The sequence below is a fragment of the Myotis yumanensis genome, unplaced genomic scaffold (genome assembly GCF_028538775.1).
Source record: "Myotis yumanensis isolate MYYU_CA2020_CCGP unplaced genomic scaffold, mMyoYum1.0.hap1 SCAF_12, whole genome shotgun sequence".
NCBI lineage: Eukaryota > Metazoa > Chordata > Mammalia > Chiroptera > Vespertilionidae > Myotis > Myotis yumanensis.
This window is the reverse complement of record NW_027223763.1, coordinates 59318947-59339832: the sequence shown is the minus strand read 5'-3', so window position 1 is coordinate 59339832 and position 20886 is coordinate 59318947. Positions and strand designations below refer to the sequence as shown.

The 20886-nt window shown below is 39.6% G+C and overlaps 1 protein-coding gene across 1 annotated transcript in view; it reads right to left on the bottom strand.

Moving 5' to 3' along the window:
* ADAMTSL1 (ADAMTS like 1) overlaps positions 1-20886 on the bottom strand; it is an 876403-nt gene that overhangs the window by 198292 nt on the left and 657225 nt on the right. Inside the window, exons 14-16 of the mRNA XM_070429962.1 lie at positions 16571-16775; positions 15157-15304; positions 11966-12050 (exon numbers count right to left, since the gene is read on the bottom strand). Coding sequence (XP_070286063.1) covers positions 11966-12050; positions 15157-15304; positions 16571-16775 — 438 coding nt within the window. The remainder of the gene's footprint in view (positions 1-11965; positions 12051-15156; positions 15305-16570; positions 16776-20886) is intronic.

The window sequence follows — 20886 nt, the reverse complement described above, 5'->3', positions numbered from 1 at the left end:
CTGCTCTGATACTTATTTCCTTTCTTCTCCTTACTTTGGGCTTTGTTTTTATTTTCCTAGTTCCTTTAAATGTAAGGTTAGATTGTTTATTTGAGATTTTTCTTTTGTTTCTTGAAGTAGTCCTATAATGCTAATAATTTCCCTCTAAGGACTGCTTTCACTGTGCCCCAAAATTTTGGGTTGTTGTGTCCTTGTTTTTATTTGTTTCAAGTTATCTTTAGATTTCTTCCTTGATCTTACTGTGAACTCATTCATTGTTTAGTAACATGTTATTTTGCCTTCTTGTGTTTGTGTGTTTCCCAGGTTTTTTTCCCCCCCTCTCATGATTGATTTCTAGTTTCATATCATTAGGGTCAGAGAAGATGTTGGGCTTGATTTCAATCTTCTTAAATGTATTGAGACTTGTTTTGTGTTTTAACATGAGGTCTAGCCCAGAAAAGTTCCACATGCACTTGAAAAGAATGTATATTCTTCTGCTTTGGGGTGAAATGCTCTGAAAATATTAATTAAATCCAATTGATCTAGTTTGTAATTTAAGGCCACTGTTTCTTTGTTGATTTTCTGTCTGAAAGATCTATTCATTGAAGTCAATGGGGTGTTAAAATCCCCACTAAGACTATTACTGTTAATCTTTCCCTTTATGTCCAACAATATTTGCTTTATATATTTATGTGATCCTATGTTGGGTGCATAAATGTTTACAAGGGCTATATTCTCTTGTTGAATTTATCCCATTATCATTATGTAGTGTCTCTTTTTGTTTCTTATTATAGCCTTTGTTTTAAAGTCTATCTTTTCTGATATAAGTATTGTTATCCTACTTTTATTCATTTCCATTTGCATAAAAGATTTTTCCATCCCTTTACTTTTAGTCTGTGTGTGTGTCTTTAACTCAATGTGTCTTGTTTTGTTATCTAGTCAGCTACCCTATGTCTTCTAAGCCATTTACATTTAAAGTTATTATTGACTAGAGGCCCGGTGCATGAAAATCATGCACGGGCAGGGTCTCAAGGCCAGGCTGGCGATCGGGGCTGATCTGTGGGGCAACTGGTGGGGCGATCAGGGAGCCCCCTGCTGGCACCCGCCTTGGCTGGCCTGGGGCCTGTGGGCTGAGGGAAGCTCTTGCATTGAGCATCTGCCCCCTGGTGGTCAGTACGCATCATAGCGATCGGTCAGTCCACCCGTTGTTCTGTTGTTTGGTTGATTTGCACATTAGGCTTTTATTATATAGGATAGGTACATATTTATTGCCTTTTTATTCTTTATAACTGTATTCCTCTTTTTTTTTTCTTCATAAAGAAGACCCTTTAACATTTCTTGTAATACTAGTTTGGTGGTAAAGAACTTTAGCTTTCTCTTGTCTGGGAAGCTCTTTATTTCTCCTTCAATTTAAATGATAGCCTTGCTGGGTAGAGTAGTCTTGGTTGTAGGTCCTTGCTTTTCATTACTTTGAATATTTTGTGCAAATCCTTTCTGGCCTGAAATGTATCTATTGAGAAATCAGCTGACAGTCTTATAAGAGCTCCCTTGTAGGTACTAAACTGTCTTTCTCTTGCTGCTTTTAAGATTTACCCTTAGTCTTTAACCTTTGCCATTTCAATTATGATATATCTTAGTGTGGGCCTTTTTGGATTCATCTTGTTTGGGACTTTTTGCACTTCTTGGACTTGTGTGTCATTTTCCTTCACCAGGTTAGGAAAGTTTTCAGACATTATTTCTTCAAATAAGTTCTCAATTTCTTGCTTTTTCTATTCTTTTGGTACACCTATCATACAGATGTTGTTATGCTTCATATTATCCCAAAGATCTCTTAAACTATCCTCATTTTTTAAAATTCTTTTTTTTCTTTTTTCTTTTCTCACTGGGTATTTTCTGCTACCTTGTCTTCTTCAATCCTTTGCTTCATCTAGCCTACTGTTTATTCCTTCTAGTATATTTTTCATTTCAGATTTCTTATTCTTTATTTTTACTGGTTATTTTTTATAGTTTCTATGACTTTTTTTCATGCTGTCGAAATTCTCACTAAGTTCCTTCAGTATACTTATAATCATTTTCTTTTTTTAAATCTGTGTGGTAGATTACTTGCCTCCATTTCATTTAGCTATTTTTTTTTTTGGAGATTTCTCCTTGTTCATTTATTCTTTGTCTCCCAATTTTGGCTGCCTCTTTTTGTTTGCTTCTGTGTATGAGATAGATCTGCTATCTCCCAACCATGGTAGAGTGACCTCATGCAGAGGTGTTATGGGGTACCCAATTGTGCAGTCTCTTTGATCACCTGATCTGGGTGCCCCAGGAACGTCTGTTGTTTGGGTTAATGTCTGTTGTCTATTATAAGCCCTCCTGTTATAATTTAGTCTTAATTTTTTATTTAAATTTATTAGCATGAGATTGGTTAATAAAATTATATAGGTTTCGAGTGTACATTTCTATGATACAACATCTATATATTGCTTTGTTTGCCCACCACCCAAAGTAAAACCTTTTGTCACCATATATTTGATTCCTTTTATCCTTTATTATCCCCTCCCACCCCTTACCTCTGGTTACCACCATACTGTTGCCTGTGTCTATGAGTTTTTATTTGTTTCTATTTTTCTTTCATTTGTTGCTTTCATTTTTTTATCCTACATTTGTAAAATCATATGGTAATTAACTTTTTCTGTTTGATTTATTTCACTTAGCATAATATTCTTAAGGTCCATCCATGTTGTCACACATAGCAGTATTTTTATAATTGAATCTTGATTGCTATTGGCCCATTTGTGCATGGGGTCGACCCTCAGGCTGGCTGACCGTGAGGATTAACCATTACCACAGTGTATGAGCTGTTGTCCAAGTGTTGACCACATGAAGCGGAATTTGCCTCAGCAGGATCTGAGGACTGCCGAGATATCCCTTTGGGTGTGCAGCTTGTGAAGGTTATTGGATCCTTCTCTGATGTTGTTTGAAGATCACCACTGGATGTACTGATCCTGGGGCCTCTTGGGAGGGTCCCTGGTGCATACTGATGTTAGATGCTGCCTGTAATTGGCCCTGGGCAACCTGTTTAGAACTACAAAGTGATCCACAGTTTGTGGCTGGCTCTGCTGGGACTGGATGTGTGTGGGAAGGACCAAGCTGTGTACCAAGGCCAGCTTCCACCAGCACTGATTCAGGGGGCAGGACAGCAAAAGGCCCAAGGCAACCTGAGATCTGCCTTTGCCTGCCTCTGCCTGCTGGCTGCCTCTTGGGCTCAATCACTGAAAGAGCCTCTGGTGGTATTAGAGGTCCACGAGAGGTTCTCAGTGGGTCACCAGGTAGAGGCGAGTGGTGTTCACCAGACTGATACAGGTTCAAACTGCCAGTGCTTGGTCTGATGCCACTCAGCAAGGTATACCAAGGTATACCAAGGTATACCAAGGTATACCAAGGTATACCAAGTCTAGCTGTCATTTGCCGGGTGCTTACAGACTTTTGTGGTGGGGTGGGGTCTCAGAGTCATCAGGGTGAGGCCAGAAGAGTTTATCAGGTGCAAGCAGACCAAGATTTGGCCATGTGAAGGGTGTTCGAGGGAAAAATGGCCCTGTCCTAGAGCTACAAGTTCAGTCTGTCTTGGATTCTGCCTACACCTTCTGGAGGGCCCACGCTCAGCTGGGTGGGGCTGCCAGAGTCTGTAGGGTGGAACTACATGAGCTCTCATGAAGAGGAGGAGCCAGTCAGGGTCACAGGAAGGTGGGGGTAATGGCCCCTGCTACAGGGCCATACAATTCAGTCACTAACACCTCCTGAGACTGCCAGGACTTCTACGTACACCCTGGCCCAGGCAGCTAACTCCTCAGCAAGCTGTGAGACCCTCAGGGTTGGGTGACAGGGTGTCTACTGGGTAGGTGTATTGTGTTCCCCCAGGCTGATGCTGTAAGGAAGGCAATGCTCTACCCAAGAAAGATGGCATCTGCTGTGTGGGACAGGCACTCAGTACAGGGATCCTGGTGACTGTACCTTTAGCTCTCTCCCTAGAGTCACAAACTTATCTCTCCTCACATGACTAGTCTGCTCCACCCTCCCTCAACCAGAGCCCAGGGTGAGTGGCTGCAAACAAAATTGTGTGCACTGGCTCTTTAAGAGGTCACCTGTATCTCGAGCAGACTTCCGCCTCTCCCTGGCAGACAGAAACCCCTCTGCTTTTCACAGCCAGATGTTACATGGGCACCTCTTCCTGGCTCTGGTGCTCTGGGCTGAGGTGCCCAGTGTGGGCCTGAGACCCCATGCTCCTCAGGAGGAACCTCTGCAGTTGAGATATCCTTATGGATTCTCTACCGCTGCACCTGGGTGCAGGGTCAGCCCTTTTCACGTCTCTACCCTTCTTATCAGTCTCGATGTGGCTTCTGCTGTAATCCTTGGTTATAAGACTTCTCTTTAGCAAGGCTTCAGTTGGTTATTCAGGTTGATTGATCCATATTCCAGTTGAAATTCCAGTTTTGTTCTGGGAGGAGGTGAGTGTAACTTCCACTTACTCCACCACCATGTTCTGAACCCATACTGTAGTTTTTAGGTGCATATCATTTCCCCTGACTTTGATAAAAATCTAAACTATTATACACTCAGAATACTTTTCACGAGCCATTTCTTCTTCTCATGTAGTGAAATTAGTTTATTTTGCAATTTCGTAAAGGTTTCTTTCCCTTAATTCAACAAGTTTGGCAAAGCTTTGCAATGAAAAGTTCAGTTCATTAAAAATGACCTTAATGGCCGTAACATATATTGGTGGTGACAGGGTCCATGCTTTATTTTGGCACACAAGGATCCCATTCATTTATCTTTGTCACTCTCTAGGGCTCAGCTGAGCAATAGTTCAGATTGAGCTTTCTGAAAGTAGCTACAGAATGAGCAACAAGTGGAGACAGTAGGAGAGGTGACGCATGTGGAACTTCTTGGTTTGCATTAAAGGCTTTTCCAGTGACTACATAAAAATGGCTCTGTCTGTTCTCTTGAATTTGTGATTGATTTTTCTGTCTTGGTGCATGCTGGGAGCAATCCGCAGAGATCAACTGCATTTAACTCAGAGTTGAGAGGATGCTTTTCCACTTAAGCATTTTCTAAACGTTTATTATTAATGTTTGCAGTTCCCTATAGATCCCTTTTTATTCAAATAAAGGCAACTAACCTTTGTCCTTTAGAATAAATTGTGAGCTAAATTCAAAGTGTGATGCTTAAAAAGCCAGTCCTCAAAGAACCTCAGAAGTATAGCAGAGAGGCAGGTGGTGTTAGCTGGGAAACCACTAGCTTAATGTGGAGTTAAATTATACCTTCTTGCTCTCACACACCATTAGATACGACATGCATGAAGCTATTTGTAAATGGTGACTATTGTACATTTTTACTCCCTTCAAAGTTCTCTAGGAAGATGAACGATGCTGAAAACGGCTCAATCATAACCACGGTTAACATATATAGAGAGCTTCCTCCTAACCAGGTGCTTTACATATACAGTATTAAGTTAATTTTCACAATATGTCTATTGTTATGCTCATTTCACAACTGAGGGAATTTCAGCCCACAGGGTTAAGTGACTTGCGCAGGGTCCCTGTTGTGAGTGGGGGATTCAAAATTAACACCCAGGGAGTCTGTCATTGGAGCCCACACTTCTTTTTCCAAGCAAATTAATAATTTATTTAGGAAGAAAATTATTATATATCTAAATGCTTTAGCTATAGTGCATATGATCTTTTTAAACTTTTTTATTGAATTTCTTGAGGTGATATTGGTTAGTAAAATTATATACGTTGCAAGTGCACAGTTTGATGACACATCATTTGAATACTGCCATGTATGGTGATTCAGGCAGGAGTGAGTTTGGGTGGTGGAACACACACTTCTCACCACTGCACTCACTGCTGCTCTGCATGGAAGTATGATCAATAATTAAACTGCTTTTGTACTTTGATCCTGGTAAGGCTGTATCCTTGTTTGAGCACAGAAATACATAGACTCATCCCTCACCAACTCATAGAGTTGGCAGCATGGTGTATCTGAAAAAAAAATTCACATTTTAGGAAAGTCTCTGTGATCAACATAAAGGTAGCAATTACTCCGGTACATATATGTGTACAAAATATCTGGTCATTTACATATGAAAAGATCCAATAATCGTTCCTCAAGTTCCAATTTTGGAGTCAAAGTCAGAGTCAAATAAATTCTATCATAATCTGCCAAACATCAGTTGTCATAAACATCCCCTCTCCAAGTCCTTTCAGTGCATATTACATTTTACTCTCATTTATTTCTCAGATGCGTGAATCACCATGTCCTAACTTAACTATTCTGATATTTTAGCTCAGAAGGACATACCGTAATGAAGAATATAATCTGGAAATTCAATAAATAATTCGCCACCATTCTTTTTTGGATCTACAACACTATCACACCGTGCATACCCAAACATCAAATGGCATTTCTTTAAAAACAACTAGCTCATTTGTTCAATCTGTAGATAACTGGCCAACACTCAACACTTTGATCACAATCCTATTATTCTGTGATAAGAATGCACTCCAGGTTACTTGAGGACAAGGACTATTAGGTTTATTTTGATAGGATCTACACCTGGCACAAATAATGGCAGAGAGCATGTGATTTATGAGCAAACTAGAGGCCCAGTGCACCGATTCTTGCACCGGGGGGGTCCCTTAGCCTGGCCTGTGGGAATCATGCTAAAACCGGCTCTCCGACATCCCCCCAGGGTTCCCGGATTGTGAGAGGGCGGTTCTCAGATGAGGCACCCCAGAATCGGGCTCCTGCCTCTCTGGCTCTGGGTGCATCACACGAGAACCATAGCTGCCAAGTTATCACAGCTCGGCAGCTCCTGCATTGACTGTCTGCCCCCTGCTGGTCAGTGTGCATCATAGCTACCAGTCGGCCAGTTGAACGGTCAGCCTGTCACTTAGGCTTTTATATATAGAGAGCTTCTTTCATTAGGAGGTGTGAACAGTTACCAGGTCCAGTGACTCTCCTGAGTCATCTAAAACACAGTAAGGAGAGAAGGAATTGGAAGTGAGAGGTCACGACTACTGCAGGTGTAAAGGCTGCATCCATTTGGCCAGGGTGAGGCTTTAGCTCTGCTACATGCCAATCCTCAAAATAAAATGCTTTTCTGTTGTTGTTTTTTTAATCTTATAATTCTAATGCTCAGCCCTGTTCTGCTAAACCTCCTTTATGTTGGTTTAATGATCTGCAAATAGTGTTTAAATATCCTGATCTTAGGTGAGATGACTCTTGATTCCTAAGAAATAGATGTGTGTGTGTGTGTGTCTATATATATATATATATATTTCCTTTTATTTTCTGTGGCCTGAAATACACAAAGAGAATGTAATTCAGGCACCTTGTGAGGATATAAAAAAACAAACTATTAGGATCTATTATGGATGTTTGATTCCCTAAATATTCTTTGAGGGAAAAACACATGTCACATAATTAACATTTCTAGGCACACTTTTCTTCTCTTAAAATATGAATTCACATTCTAACCACCAAGTTAAACCATCCACATTCTCAGACAACTTACTGGATATAAATATGGATTAATGTAAACATACGCTTAAATATTATACATCTAAATGCTATTTCCAACAAGGTAAACACGGCATTTCAGGACTATAGGATCGCCATGGTGACTCTATCAGCTTTTCTTTCTGGACCTAATTCCTTGTGGGTTCTGTCCACACAGAAGCATGGCAGGAATTTCTCTTTGCTTCTTACTGAATCAGCCCCATCGCTAAGCTGATGCCATCTGGCAGCCAGATATTACTGCTGCCTTCTGCCTGCTCGCTTGCCTCCTTCCTCTTCCTTTTTGAAATGGCTCACACTAAGGTTATTTATGGCAATATGTTTAAGGCCTGCATACTGTGCCGAATGTTTCCCAACCCTGTAGTAAAGCTGCTAACTGAAAATTGAGTAAGAGAACTCAAGATTTCTTAAGTGCAAGTTCAAGGCACGCAGGACCACTCAATCCTACCTTCAAGAGGATGGCACTGGTATGGCCTTCCACCTGTGTGCCAGGGTTTGCTGGAGGGATGGCTGGACAAATGGCTGTGCTGACCATGTAGTGCCCAAAGGAATCACCTTTGCTTGTTCTGAGCCATCCAAGCAGAACTCCCAGCATCTGAAATAAATCTGGGAGGAACCTCACTACCTAGGTGCCCACTTAGTCAGTCCTCCCTGCCTCTCCCTGGGATGCCTTTGCTGGGAGAGCAGAAAGCCTGGAGAGAGAAAGCCGAGCATCTGGAGTATCCAGGCCATACCTTTTCCTTACACCTGCCTCCTTAACAGATGACACTAGGGCATTGGTGGCCTTAGTGGCCTGAGGAGTTAAGGAAATGAATAATTTCTTTTAGTTAGATTAGGCTTTTAAAAAAGGCCAGTTTATTAACTCCCTATATGGCAATAGTAGACGAACTATATCTTTTCATGTTCTAGAGGTCACCATAGTATCATTTTTGGCTCAAGAAATTAAGCTGTCACCCTGGACAGCATTGCTCAGTGATTATAGCATCGACCTGCACACCAGAGAGTCACAGGTTTGATTGCTAGTCAAACGCACATACCTGGGTTGCAGGTTCAATCCCTGATCTGGGTGCCTACAGGAGGCCACCAATCAATGTGTCTCTCTCACATTGCTGTTTCTCTCTCTCTCTCTCTCTCTCTCTCTCTCTCTCTCTCTCTTTCTCTCATTTCCCCAACCCCCTCTCTTCCATTCTCTCTAGGAATCAATGGAAAAAATATCCTCACTCCTTGGGTGAAGATTAAAAAAAAGAAAAAAGAAATTAAGCTGTCAAAGTATTCATAACATTCACTTGGCTTAAGGTGGTTGTAATATTTACACTTACATCTCAACAAAGACCGAAAGTAAGGGGGAAAAAAGGTTGGAACTCAAGTTGATAATTTCTTTAGCTCTCACCTGATTCATAAATATAACTCTTCTACCACATTGTAGTTCTGATCCCTCACCAAATAAAAGTAAAATTTTGAGGGTTTAAAAGCATCCCTAGAAAGCAACTCCCACATATTTGTCAGAGGAGGCCATCAGCTGGGCTCAATCTGGTATTTTACACACGTTCTAAACCTAACAATACTCTCATCAGCTGGAGGCAAATTCAGAAGGAGTTCAAATCATAGCAGAGGAGAAGTCCATTAGTCATATCCTATCTCCCTCCTTCTAGTGCTAGAATGGCACCCTCTTCTCTTCAGAAAAATGCAACGCTCCCGGAATCTGTTAGTTGTAGAAATCTGTCTCTAACCATAATGCTTTCTGTGTGAATCGGGTAGCAGAGATTTCTACGGATTCCTCAGCGGACAGTCTCGGAAGCAAGGATGTCTTATTCATAAGATTGTCTATGCTTGACCGACTTTATTGGCTCACCTCTCACATTGCTTAGGGTTGGACCTTGTTCACACTGTCCTGTTCAGTGGAGAGAATCAAAACGACCTTGCTTAAACATTCTTGCTGATGTTTGTCAGACAAACCTGATAAAAACATGTGCCTGAATCAAGAGAAACCATGGCCACCAGTGAAAAATCAGTTTAGAGGGTCTGACTCCCACAAGTGGGTTAGGGAATCAATTCTTATGTCAAAGCAATCCATTCATTACTACATTCCTACCTTGGGACCATATAAATCAAGTGCGGCATGAGTAAACCAGTTTGTTGCTGAGGAAAAAGCAATCGAAGTCTAAAAGAATTTCTGAATGAGGCTGCAGCTTGATTACATGGATCGCAATATATTAAGTGCGTTGCCACAACGTGACCCAATCTCAGTACTTAGTCCAGCCTTCCCAGGAGACTGGCATATGTATTTGCATCTTCTGTATAGCGTCAGTTTAGTGAACCAGCACTGCCGGCACAAACCTCTGTTCTAGAAAATTTTAGTTATTCCTTGGCAGGTCATATCTTACAGTGGTTGCTTTCCAACATGTTTTTGGCCAGAGTGCTAACCATTTTTTTTTCATTTGGGGGTTACCAAAAATACCTAATATTCAATAATAGTATCTCCATACGCTAAAGTCTTTCCCTACATTATTTAATGAGACAGGCTAGTGATACTGGTTTTAAATAAGGGGAAATAAATGATATTTGCTGTTTTACTACAGAATTGTCTAGGTTAACTGGAGCCAATGTGAGAGATAATAGTTCTGGGCCACTGTTTCTGCTTCTCTGTCGCAGAAGTGACAGCCACAGCTTCTGAACGTTACAGTTTAATTTAAGCAATGCGAGTCTCGTCGGTGTGGGGAGGGAAGACTTGCTGACAGTATGTCATTTTCTCATTATACTATGGAGAGTAATTATAGGTTGCTACATACATTTACAAACTAGTCATGTGGTTAAAAAAGAGAGAGAAAGAATTAAGCCCGTGCAAAATTATGTTTTTTAAACTCAAAATCAATAAAAAATATAATGTGACACGTTGGACCTTTCCTACGGTTCGGTGCACTGAACATGTAAAGTGTATTAAAGTGTGGAAACCATATACCTTTCACTACATTATCCTAAAGCTGTCATTTATTTCATTTTGGTATAAAAGTAATTGTTCTGAGCATAATAGTATACATTTCCTGTACCTGGCACCAGCACTCCAATTACAATCGACTTCAGTTCAGATTAATCATGCCAAGATGGCAATTCCATTACACTGAGAATAAAATTTAATCATCTAATATATGGCTGGAGTTCCAGTGGCTAAAAGTATATGTTTAACTACTTTAAGAATTTTATTAAGATTAAAGTTAAACGTAATGCATCTTAAACAGACCTTTAGTGGAAAATACTCATTATAAAATATGGCTGAGCATAGGTAATGCTTCTTCCAGCCTTCACTTGAAAGGTGTCTAATAATGGGAAGGATGTTTAATTATGGATGCAAAATGTCTGGATTTAATTTTAACTTTGTTGTGCCATTTAACATTGGTCATAATACAATATTCCATGTAGGGTTACGCTAAATGACAAAATATAGTGCATGGGAGAGCAGATATTGTTTAGGTAAAATAATACATACTTGGTTTTCAACATTTAACTTAAGAGGATATGTAAGGAGTAACTGGCTCCAATTACATAGTGTCTTAGCCTGGACCTCAGTGGATGAAAGACTTAATATTGGTCTAAAATGAACTGCTTTCTCCCTCTTCAGCAGCAAGAAGGCCTGTCAAGCCCGGTATTGGCAGGAGAGAAAGGAAAAGAAAAATATGGCACTGCGACCTTTAGCCACTGCCTTTCCTCCGAAGCTCTGCCGTGGTTAGGCATTCTTTCTTAAAGCCTTTTCTCAGAGAAGTAGAAAAAGGTGCTGTGGTAACTTTATGGTACAGAAACAAGCTGTGTTTTGCTTATTGTCCTGTGAAGTACAAAATGTGTTACCCAATGGACGAACCGTTCTTTTCTGTGAAAAATTTGTGCCTAGTGGTGTTACAAATTTGATGGCCTTCATAAAACCGAGCAGAAATGAGACCGTGATCAAGTGAGGCAAAGACCTAGTATCCATGTGATCGCAGGAAAGAGAAAGGAAACGCTAATCAACTTCCTTTGCCCTCACATACATCTCACTCACTTTTATTTTTTGCGAGTGACTATATCGCAAAGCTGAGCGATAAGGAGTATGAAAGCTGCCCAGGCTCCTACCTCAAATCTACGTCATCATCAGCTGGGCCTTGTCACATTTGGCCTCTTGGGAAAGAGGAAGTCAGGTTTTGGAGAATAGCGTAGGCACTACCCTTTCATTTTCTTACTTCAAGATGGACAAGCATTTAGGGAGCAGTCCTGTTCTGAGAAGCACTTTGAAACGGATGGATCTCCAAGCTGACAGCCCAGAGCCTCTCTTCACGCTTGGCAAGAGGGCTGCACCTAGTTCAGAACCTATGAAAGCCACAACCAGCGAGACACGGCCTTCTTTAGCCCGATCGGCCTCAAGAGCAAAACAACTTGTGGTTTTCAAACTTACGAGGGCTCTTCTGACACAGCAGCTCCTTCATCTAGCTCTTGAGCTTGTTTGTACCATGGTGCCCTGGCCTCTACCGGAACTTTCTCTGAGAATTAAATGTATGAACATAAAAGAGATAAGGTTAGAACCCCAACTAGCTCTTGAGTTTGCATTACCCACAAGCTATGTATGAACATTACCCACAAGCTATGTTGATAACAGCAAATAATGTTTTTAGGTAAATTTCTGCCTCTGATGATGATTATATCCAGAAAAAAAGAATGTGATTTTAACATGTTTAATAATACTGTGTATGTTTTCCCCCTATTTTATATATATATAAAATTATGAAAGTTATAACTCCAGGAGCACTAGCTCAATATATCATCAAAGTATCTTTTCACTATTTTCTGTTGAAAAGATAGAGCAATATTTACCTTTTAAAACAAACACAAAGTACAAAAAATTATACCATGTTACTTTCATAAATTCTAATTTGCTTTTCTTTTGCCTTTGTCTGAGTGTGAGCTATGCCATATTGTCAAAACCAAACAGAACTGCCACTCTGATATTTACAAACCATTGCTTCAGATATCCGATTCATTCACTATACACTCCAAGGCTCACTGACAATTGGAATATGAGCAACTGAAGGATAATAACCCATGATTTGACTTGTTTCACCTATTTCTGTAGCTTTGGCCAAACAATTCAGAACAAGCTTCCTAACTACTTCCTGGGGAGAAATTGTGGAGAAAAAGAAAGAGGGAGATTAAAACTGCTCCTACAGAAGTAACTGCCAAGATTTCCATTCTGACATATTTTATTAGGGCCATTTATAGGCATATTTGCTTTATAGTATAAGCCAGTGAAGCTCTATCACCATTTTATAACATATAATTGCAAAGATGAAAGAAATGTCTATATAGGCATACACCATAGAATTATATAGCATTTTAATGATGCTTAAGTAGAGCCAGACTCACTACTTAGTTGTGAAAATCCCGATTTTATTTTTGATACTTAACCACAAACTGCTTTTCTTTTTCTGAAGTGGTTTGGTAAAGACAGAGCTAATGACTAATTGACTATTTTAAGTTAGGGCATCGCTTCTTGTCTTCTGTGTGCAGCAATTGTTTACGGTCAGAAAACAAAGCGAGTGAGAAATATAAAACTGCCAAAGCCCAAAAGATTGGCTAACACTTTAAACTCAGCAATACGGTACCTATATACAGGAAAACCTCGATATAACAGACTAATCCGGGCAAGGGGGTGTCCGTTAAAGCTGAAAGCCCATTATATAATAAAGTAGATTTTCTGAATGTATCTGTTAAAAAATTGGCCAATTAGTTTACCTGTTTTTAGTTATGTAGATACAGTTGTGTAATAAAAATTAAGTATGTGTGAAAAGTTTAATTTAACAGAAAAGTTTTCTCTATGTATCGCAATAATTTTAAACTTATTCTGAATGGGTCTAGTAAATGCGTGCATTCACCAGTCACTGTGAGTTAACAAATGCACGCGGCTGGGGTGTGACTTAGCACACGTGGGCACATCGGCTGGCACCAATTAAAACTGCGGCAAAAGTCACGCCACATGGCAAGAGAACTATTTACCCTGTGTGATGCGGTGTGATCACATGCTAATCATTTGCCAAACACTGTTTACGAGCGGCGACCCTAGGATTTACATATGTAGACTATAGTTGTAGATATGTAATATTTATTGACATTTGGTGAAATTACTACAGTGTTTTTCCCCAACATATGGCCTATTAGCTAAAATTTGTTAAAAATAACAGGGAATAACAACAAAAAATAACCTGTTAACTTAAACATAAGCAAATACTGATTAAAAACATTTGAAAATTAACAGGTTGTTAATTTCACATATGACATACAGACTGTTATTTTGTCCATTAAATGGCGGTCTGCAAAATTGAGGGTTTAACCATCATTTAACAACTAGTCCGCGTCTCCCAGCTAATTGACTCAATGACGCCATCTCTGACAGCATGAGCCATCCCTGTCTTTCAATAAGGAAGCATTCAGCTTGGCACGAATAGTGGGCTCATTGCACTTTACTGCCTATTTGAACTGAATCCTGTCAGATGTACTTCCTCCCACATATGAGGATGCTAATGATAGTCAAGATAACATTTATAGAACACTTACTACATGCTAGGCAGTGAGCTAAGCACCCTGTTTGCATTGTATCTCATTAAATCTTCATATGGTCTCTGAGGGAGCTACTGTTATTATCCCCATTTTACAGATGAAACTAAGGCTTAGAGAGAGAGGTGATAAATTAAAATTAATCAGGATTTCCAGGATGCTTTTGTTTTTCTTTTATATCATTAATTTAGATTTCACAATGCTAGTCATTCCTACCAAGGGCAAACTGTAGTATAATAAAGAGCTATATAGTGGCTGATTTTTGGAGAAATTTAATGGCTTAAGAAAATAAATTGAGAAGAAAATGGGAATCCTATTCAATATTAAAAATAGGAGGAAGCTTGTACAAAAAGTCCTTTACTTCTGAATGGTTTGTGACTTTGGAATTTTCTACTTCATTGACACAGATTCTACCAATATTAGCAGAGAAGTCAGTTTAATATTCATGCTAATCTGAGTGGTCCAGCATAATTGTAATCTTGCTCACTAGGGTAGAACTGTTCTAAAGCCTACTTTTTAAAATTATTTGCAGTAACTATTAAATTCTAATTTATTTCAATGTTTCATTTCAAATTATGTTTCTGGATTCCACTACATTCATAATGTGTTGATTTTTAACATAAAAAGCAACAGCTTTCTGTTTCATCTGTTTGAGGTATTAGGCTTCCCAATGTATTTTCTGCTTAGCAAAATGGACACTTAGAATTCACTGCATTGTTTTTAACAGCCAGAAATGTGGACAGTTAACCACACATATTTCTACAATATCTCTATAATATCTGATATTCCTCAGCAACAGTCTTCAAACAACGTTATGACTCAGGAGAGCATTATATAAATATGTAGTGCTTTATAAGAATTTGCAAGCAAGACTATTGGAAAGATCTTTTAAAAAGTTAAGTCCACTTAGTAGAGTCTAAGTTTACAAAGAATAGTTACTAAGAACACGTGGGATACTTAACAATATTCTAAGGAGTTTAAAACAGCACCCAAGTACACATACTAAAAAGCTTGATCACAGAGCACCTGCCAACTTACCTTTGGGTTTATAGCAGGGGGTGGGGATGATGCATTCCTCCTTTATGTGGGGCTTGGTTTTGGAGTTACAGCCTCCTGAGTGCATTCCTCGAGGGTTGATGCAGAGAACCACGCGATACCGGAGTCCCTGGCCACACGTCACGGTGCACTAGAAGGAGAACGCAAGAGAGAGGAGACTCACAGGCAAAGCTTTGTTTCCTCTTCTCCATTTCCCACTGAGGTTTTTCAAAGGGCTGCTTGTGTATATAAGGACTCCTGATGAATTTAAACCACTTCTTACCCATCATGGGGTCTTTCTGCTATTGGGCTTTTAGGGTGCAGCTGGCTGAAGATGCAATCACTTCGTTTTGGATTACTCAATCAGCATTCCTTCAACACCCACTTTGTGCAAAGTCCCAAACCAAGCAGCAAAAAGGAGAGAAGAAACTAGAGAGTGTGCTCATTTTGATGACTAACAAGGCATTTTAATATTAATAAGTCCCTTTGATAATGATTGGTAGGTCCAAAATATGGGAAATTCTAGCTCCGACATGGACATAGAAAGTTTTTCAACTGTCATCATAGCTAATTTATGTTGCAGCCTGGCTGATCCAATTGATGATACTGACATGGAGAAAAGTGTTTAAAGGAACTGATTCAATGGCCAGATGTAGACAACACCTCAGTGGTTCTATACGCCTGGGAGCAAGTATAGAAAAAGAGAAACGTCACATCTGGGATCTGCTGCCACAAAGCCACTTAGCTAAAATGAAAAGTCTTTTGCCATCTCTGTGACCGAGGGCACAAGGGTTTATCCCCCCATCTTTCCATCTCCCTTGCTACTTCAGATCTTTTTGCACTGGCAGCCAGGAAACCCCAAATCCAAATAATTTTGTTTAAGCTGCTGCAGCATCTTCTCTAACATCTAGAATGTATTTGTTTTAGTTATTCTACTTCATCTCTTCCAGTTATTTTGTGATTTTTATTGCCTCTTTTTTTTTTTCCAATGGATGATATACATAGCTTTAATTTTAATCCACTCAATCCCCTTTTGGATATAGAGAAAGGATAAGAAATTTAAAAGAAAAACACAACAAAACACAAAACTTTAGGTCTACTGAGCTCTTTCACGGATTCAGGAATAGTCATTTGGCCTCACTTACTCTTGACAAACATGTGCCTCCTTGTCCTTAAGGGGACATGGAGAGGGTAGAGGCTTCTTGAAGAAACTTGAAGAAAGATAGGGATATAGATTTACTCATTTTTTTGGTGATGCCGGCTTTGGGGCATGCCTACTCCAGGAGAAAACTGGTAGATTTCTAGACACCTCAAGAGGAGAAGTAGGGAGCTGCACAGGGTAGCCGGTGGGGGCATGGTGATGAGAGGGAAGAGTGGACTTATTCTCTTAACGAACAAAGAAAGAAGGCACAGTTACCGGAGACCACTCCTGTGCCAGCCATTTAGGGCAGTCAAAAATGTTGCAGGGCTGCACGATGGGCATCTTAGGGGTGTACATGCATTTCCACTCTTCCACTGAGGTGACATGCCCCTGGATGTCCTCCTCCACACAGGAAACTGCCCGGCTCTGGATGCCCCCCCCACACGAGGAGGAGCACGCGGTCCACGGGGTGGCCTCCCACCTACAGAAGCAAGGGGAGTTATCAGGGCAGACATGCACATTGCCAAACCTCCTTAGTGACCTTTCTGAACCAACCCCAATCCCAGTGCCTATTGGGGCCATCGGGTTCTGAGAAGCTATGGTCCAGAGGGCTAAAAGCCATCTGTTGCCTGAAATCTGATGAGTAAGAGAAAAGGAGTCAATGTTGGCAACAGTGCCCTGTCAACCTTGAAGCCCTACACAAATGTAAGAAACTACTGTTTTGAGAGCTGTCCACAGAGATATCTGTGTTGTCTGTAACTTACTCAAAAGAGGGCTGTTCACCTGGTCCATGTTGCTCAGTGGTTGAGCGTCAACCTATGAACCAGGAGGTCATGGTTCGCTTCCTGGTCAGGGCTGAGGAACTTTAAGATTTCTCTTAGAATTAAGAGAGATATAGTTTTAATGAGAGCAACACAATCCACAGTAGGAGGCATGCAGGAGGCAGCCGATCAATGATTCTCTCTCATCATTGATGTTTCTCTCTCTCTCCCTCTCTGAAATAAAAAATATATATATATATTTTTAAAGAAAAGAGAGCTGTTCAGTCTTTCTTCCTCTAGTTTTAATACACATGTTTTACATGTGTGTATATTATGCTTTATAAATATATATTCTGAATATAGAAATATATGTTATTAAATCATTAAATATTTATGTCAAGACTAAAATTGATTAATCAATTAACACTATATAGTTTGCACCTGGGCTGACACTTTTTATTTTCAATGCAATACTTTATTACTAAGCTTCCGGATTCTTTCACACGAGAAGCTCATGAAAGATCAAGGTAAACTGAACACTTTCCCCTCTTGCTTCTACAATCGTCAGCTTTGTGACTACCCTGTACATGGATTCAGCACAATTCTGAAGTCCAAACTGTGCCATCCTTACACTAAGGAGCAAACGTGCTAGTACCGGTAATACCTACTTGTTCCATTGAGGGGTACTAGCAGTTAGCATTCCCCCAATAAAGAACTCCTGGAATTGTGAGGAAGTTTGGTTTCAGTTGGAAGGTTAATGGCATTGGAATCTAGAAATACAGGTAAGTAATGGAGAAAATAACAATATTATCCATAACGTTTAAGAGAATCCCATTGATTCTTCAGATCTGCCCATAGCTCTGAAGCATTTGGGAGCAGATGCAGAGAGGTATCGGCCTGATCCTTTTCTCTCCTCCTGTAGATATAGAGAGTATAGAATTTAAAAAAATAGAAACATTGGAACTGAGCTTGTCTTTCTTGCATGTATTCTGCTTGTTGATGAGGACTGCTGAGGAACTTTAAGATTTCTCTTAGAATTGGGAGAGATATAATTTTAATGAGAGCAACACAAAGTATCACCAAGTTAATCCACTTGAATAGTTAAATTTAAAAATATTGCACAAGTGGCCCTGGCCAGTGTAGCTCAGTTGGTTGAAGTGACATCCTGTGCACCGAAGGGTCAATCTGGAGGCAGCCGATCGATGTTTTGCTCTCACACCCCTGTCTCTCTCTCTCCCTCACCCTTCCTCTCTCTGAAAATAAATAAAAACTTCTTTAAAAAACACAAAATATTGCACAGGTAGAGTATGGAGACAGAAATTATTCTCTAAGTAGGATTTCATGAACATGTGATCCTGACTTCTCTTGTGCATGAGACTGTATAATGTGTGTTTAACAGAGAATTTTCCTCCACATTTTCTTTGTACTGCTCGAGTCTAGGCAACAACTATTATCTCCACTGCGAACAGCCTAAACTTGTTGCCAAATACAATATTTTCCTATGCACATTTCCCCAGGAGACTCAAAAGAAAATGTTATTATGGGGAAACTGAGGCCCTCGGTTTAGCCCTTAGGAAACTTTCTGATCCCTTTCAAGAGAACGAAGCAGCGCTGTGGCGTGTTTCTCTTCCAGAAAGGTAAGCCCAGTCCTCATTTGTCTCCACAGCTCTCTGGAGAGCTTCCCTCAGGAGGTGGAAAACAGGTCCGATTCAGACTGAAACGGGGCTGCATAGAGAAGTACATGCTCGCCTTGGATTTGACCTGACAGTGAAGTGGGAATATGTTATTGAATGTACTTTAATCTCTTAGAACATTAAGATGCCATAAAAGGAGCACATGTTTTAATTGGTACTTTAACATCCCTAAACTTGACCCTTCTAAAGAGAGAGTGATTAATTTCTGTCTCAACACTGGGGCCTGCTCCAGAGTGTAATTTCATGAACGGTCATAAGTATCCTTTTCCATGTCAGTAGTCACAGAAAGACAAATGATGCTAATATTATTCTGAGAATTTATAGTATGGTTACAGCATGCAACTATAGTTCTATATGGGAAAAATTGTCAGATGAATCCTTGCCTAACAATAGTATTAGGAGGAATTTCAAAGCAAAGCATGACTGGGTGCTTTAAAGAATGTATAACAAAAGGTGAGAGATGTATCTTTATACAGGGACTAGATAAGTGCTTGGATTAAAAAAAGAAAAAAGCCTGGCCTGTGTGGCTCAATGGTTGAGCTTCAATCTATGAATCAGGAGGTCATGGTTTGATTCCTGATCAGAGCACATGCCCAGGTTGTGGGCTTGATCCCCAGTAGGGGGAATTCAGGAAACAACTGATCAATGATTCCCTCTCATCGTTGATGTTTCTGTCTCTCTCCCTCTCCCTTCCTGTCTGAAATCAATAAAAAATATATTAAAAAAAGAAAAAGAAAAGCATGTCCAAGAATCTTTTTCTGGAAAAATAAGAAATGAATTTTCATATAACATATATTCTAACTCCTTTGGCTTTTCATTGTTAAACACACAGTGTGTTTAGTTTAAGAAAGAACTTCTCAAAATTAAGAATGATGTGAACAAGTTGCACATAGTAATTATGAATGAAGTATAATTTATCAGGTTACATTCTTATATTCTGTTCAGATACGTGTTATAGTAAAAACCGAAAGCAAAAACAAAAAAAATAAAAATTCACTAATTGTGTTTTGTGTTGACAGTGTGGTCGTAAGCCCATTTAAATAATTCCAGTAAGTGAGGCCTTCTGCTTCCATCTGAGAAACTTTTCTGAGCCTCAATTCTTCTTATGAAATGAAAACATATTGTGGCTTCCATTTACTAAGACTTTATAAATAAAGCAGAATATCTAACTTTAGAATTAGTTCAGTAACAGAAGTGCAAGAAATAAGAACTATAGTCCTTTTGCTAATAGCCTTTTACCCCTGTGATGCACGGACAGGCCAATGTGTGCCCAGGCAGGTGCAAATGGACATCAGGGAGGCTCATCTCAAGCTGCTACTGAGAGTGCTGGCTTCAGGCTTTTGGAGGAAAGCCAAATACAGAATAAATCAAGTTTAACTTAAGACAGGTATGAGGCATACCGAAAAAATATAAACAAAAGAGAGCATAGATATCCAAGAAATTTAGGAGTGCCATTACAGGGAAAACATAAACTTGATGTTGCTCACTCACTCTGACACCCAACTTTGTTTTTATCATGAAATACACAGCCTTCCCATAAGCACATACATGTGTCTTGCTTTACAGATACAGAAATTGAAATCAAATGAAGTTTTGGCTCAGCTAAATTAATCTTTTTATATTTTCATTCTATTATTTTTTTTTTCAAGAAGAGTTTACTATATAAGCTTGATTCTGGATCAAACAAGCAAAATGATACATCAGTAGCATTCTAAAGTCATTTATCATCTTTATCAATATAGTCATAGGAAAGTGGGAGAGAGCTGACTACTAAGTGGAAGAATTTAAAAACAAACACACAATTATATATAATATAAAGGCCCCTCTCCACTGCTACCATTAAATGGTGAAAAGTGAGTTCCCTGTCAATCACTGGAAGTATTTAAGTAGAGACTGGATGACAACTTGCACTGGTATATGAAAACTAATGTACTGCTGAAGTAGCTTCACAACTGGTATGTATATACACGTGTGAATACATATGCATTAGATACACATCTATGCATATTTGTGTAAACATATGTCTCTCTATATGATTGGTGTGATTTGGGGGAAGGAATGGGAGAATGAAACATCATTGGGGAGCTGGACGAGATGGCCCTAAATGCCTCCACTGGGACTCTAATTCATTAAGTAT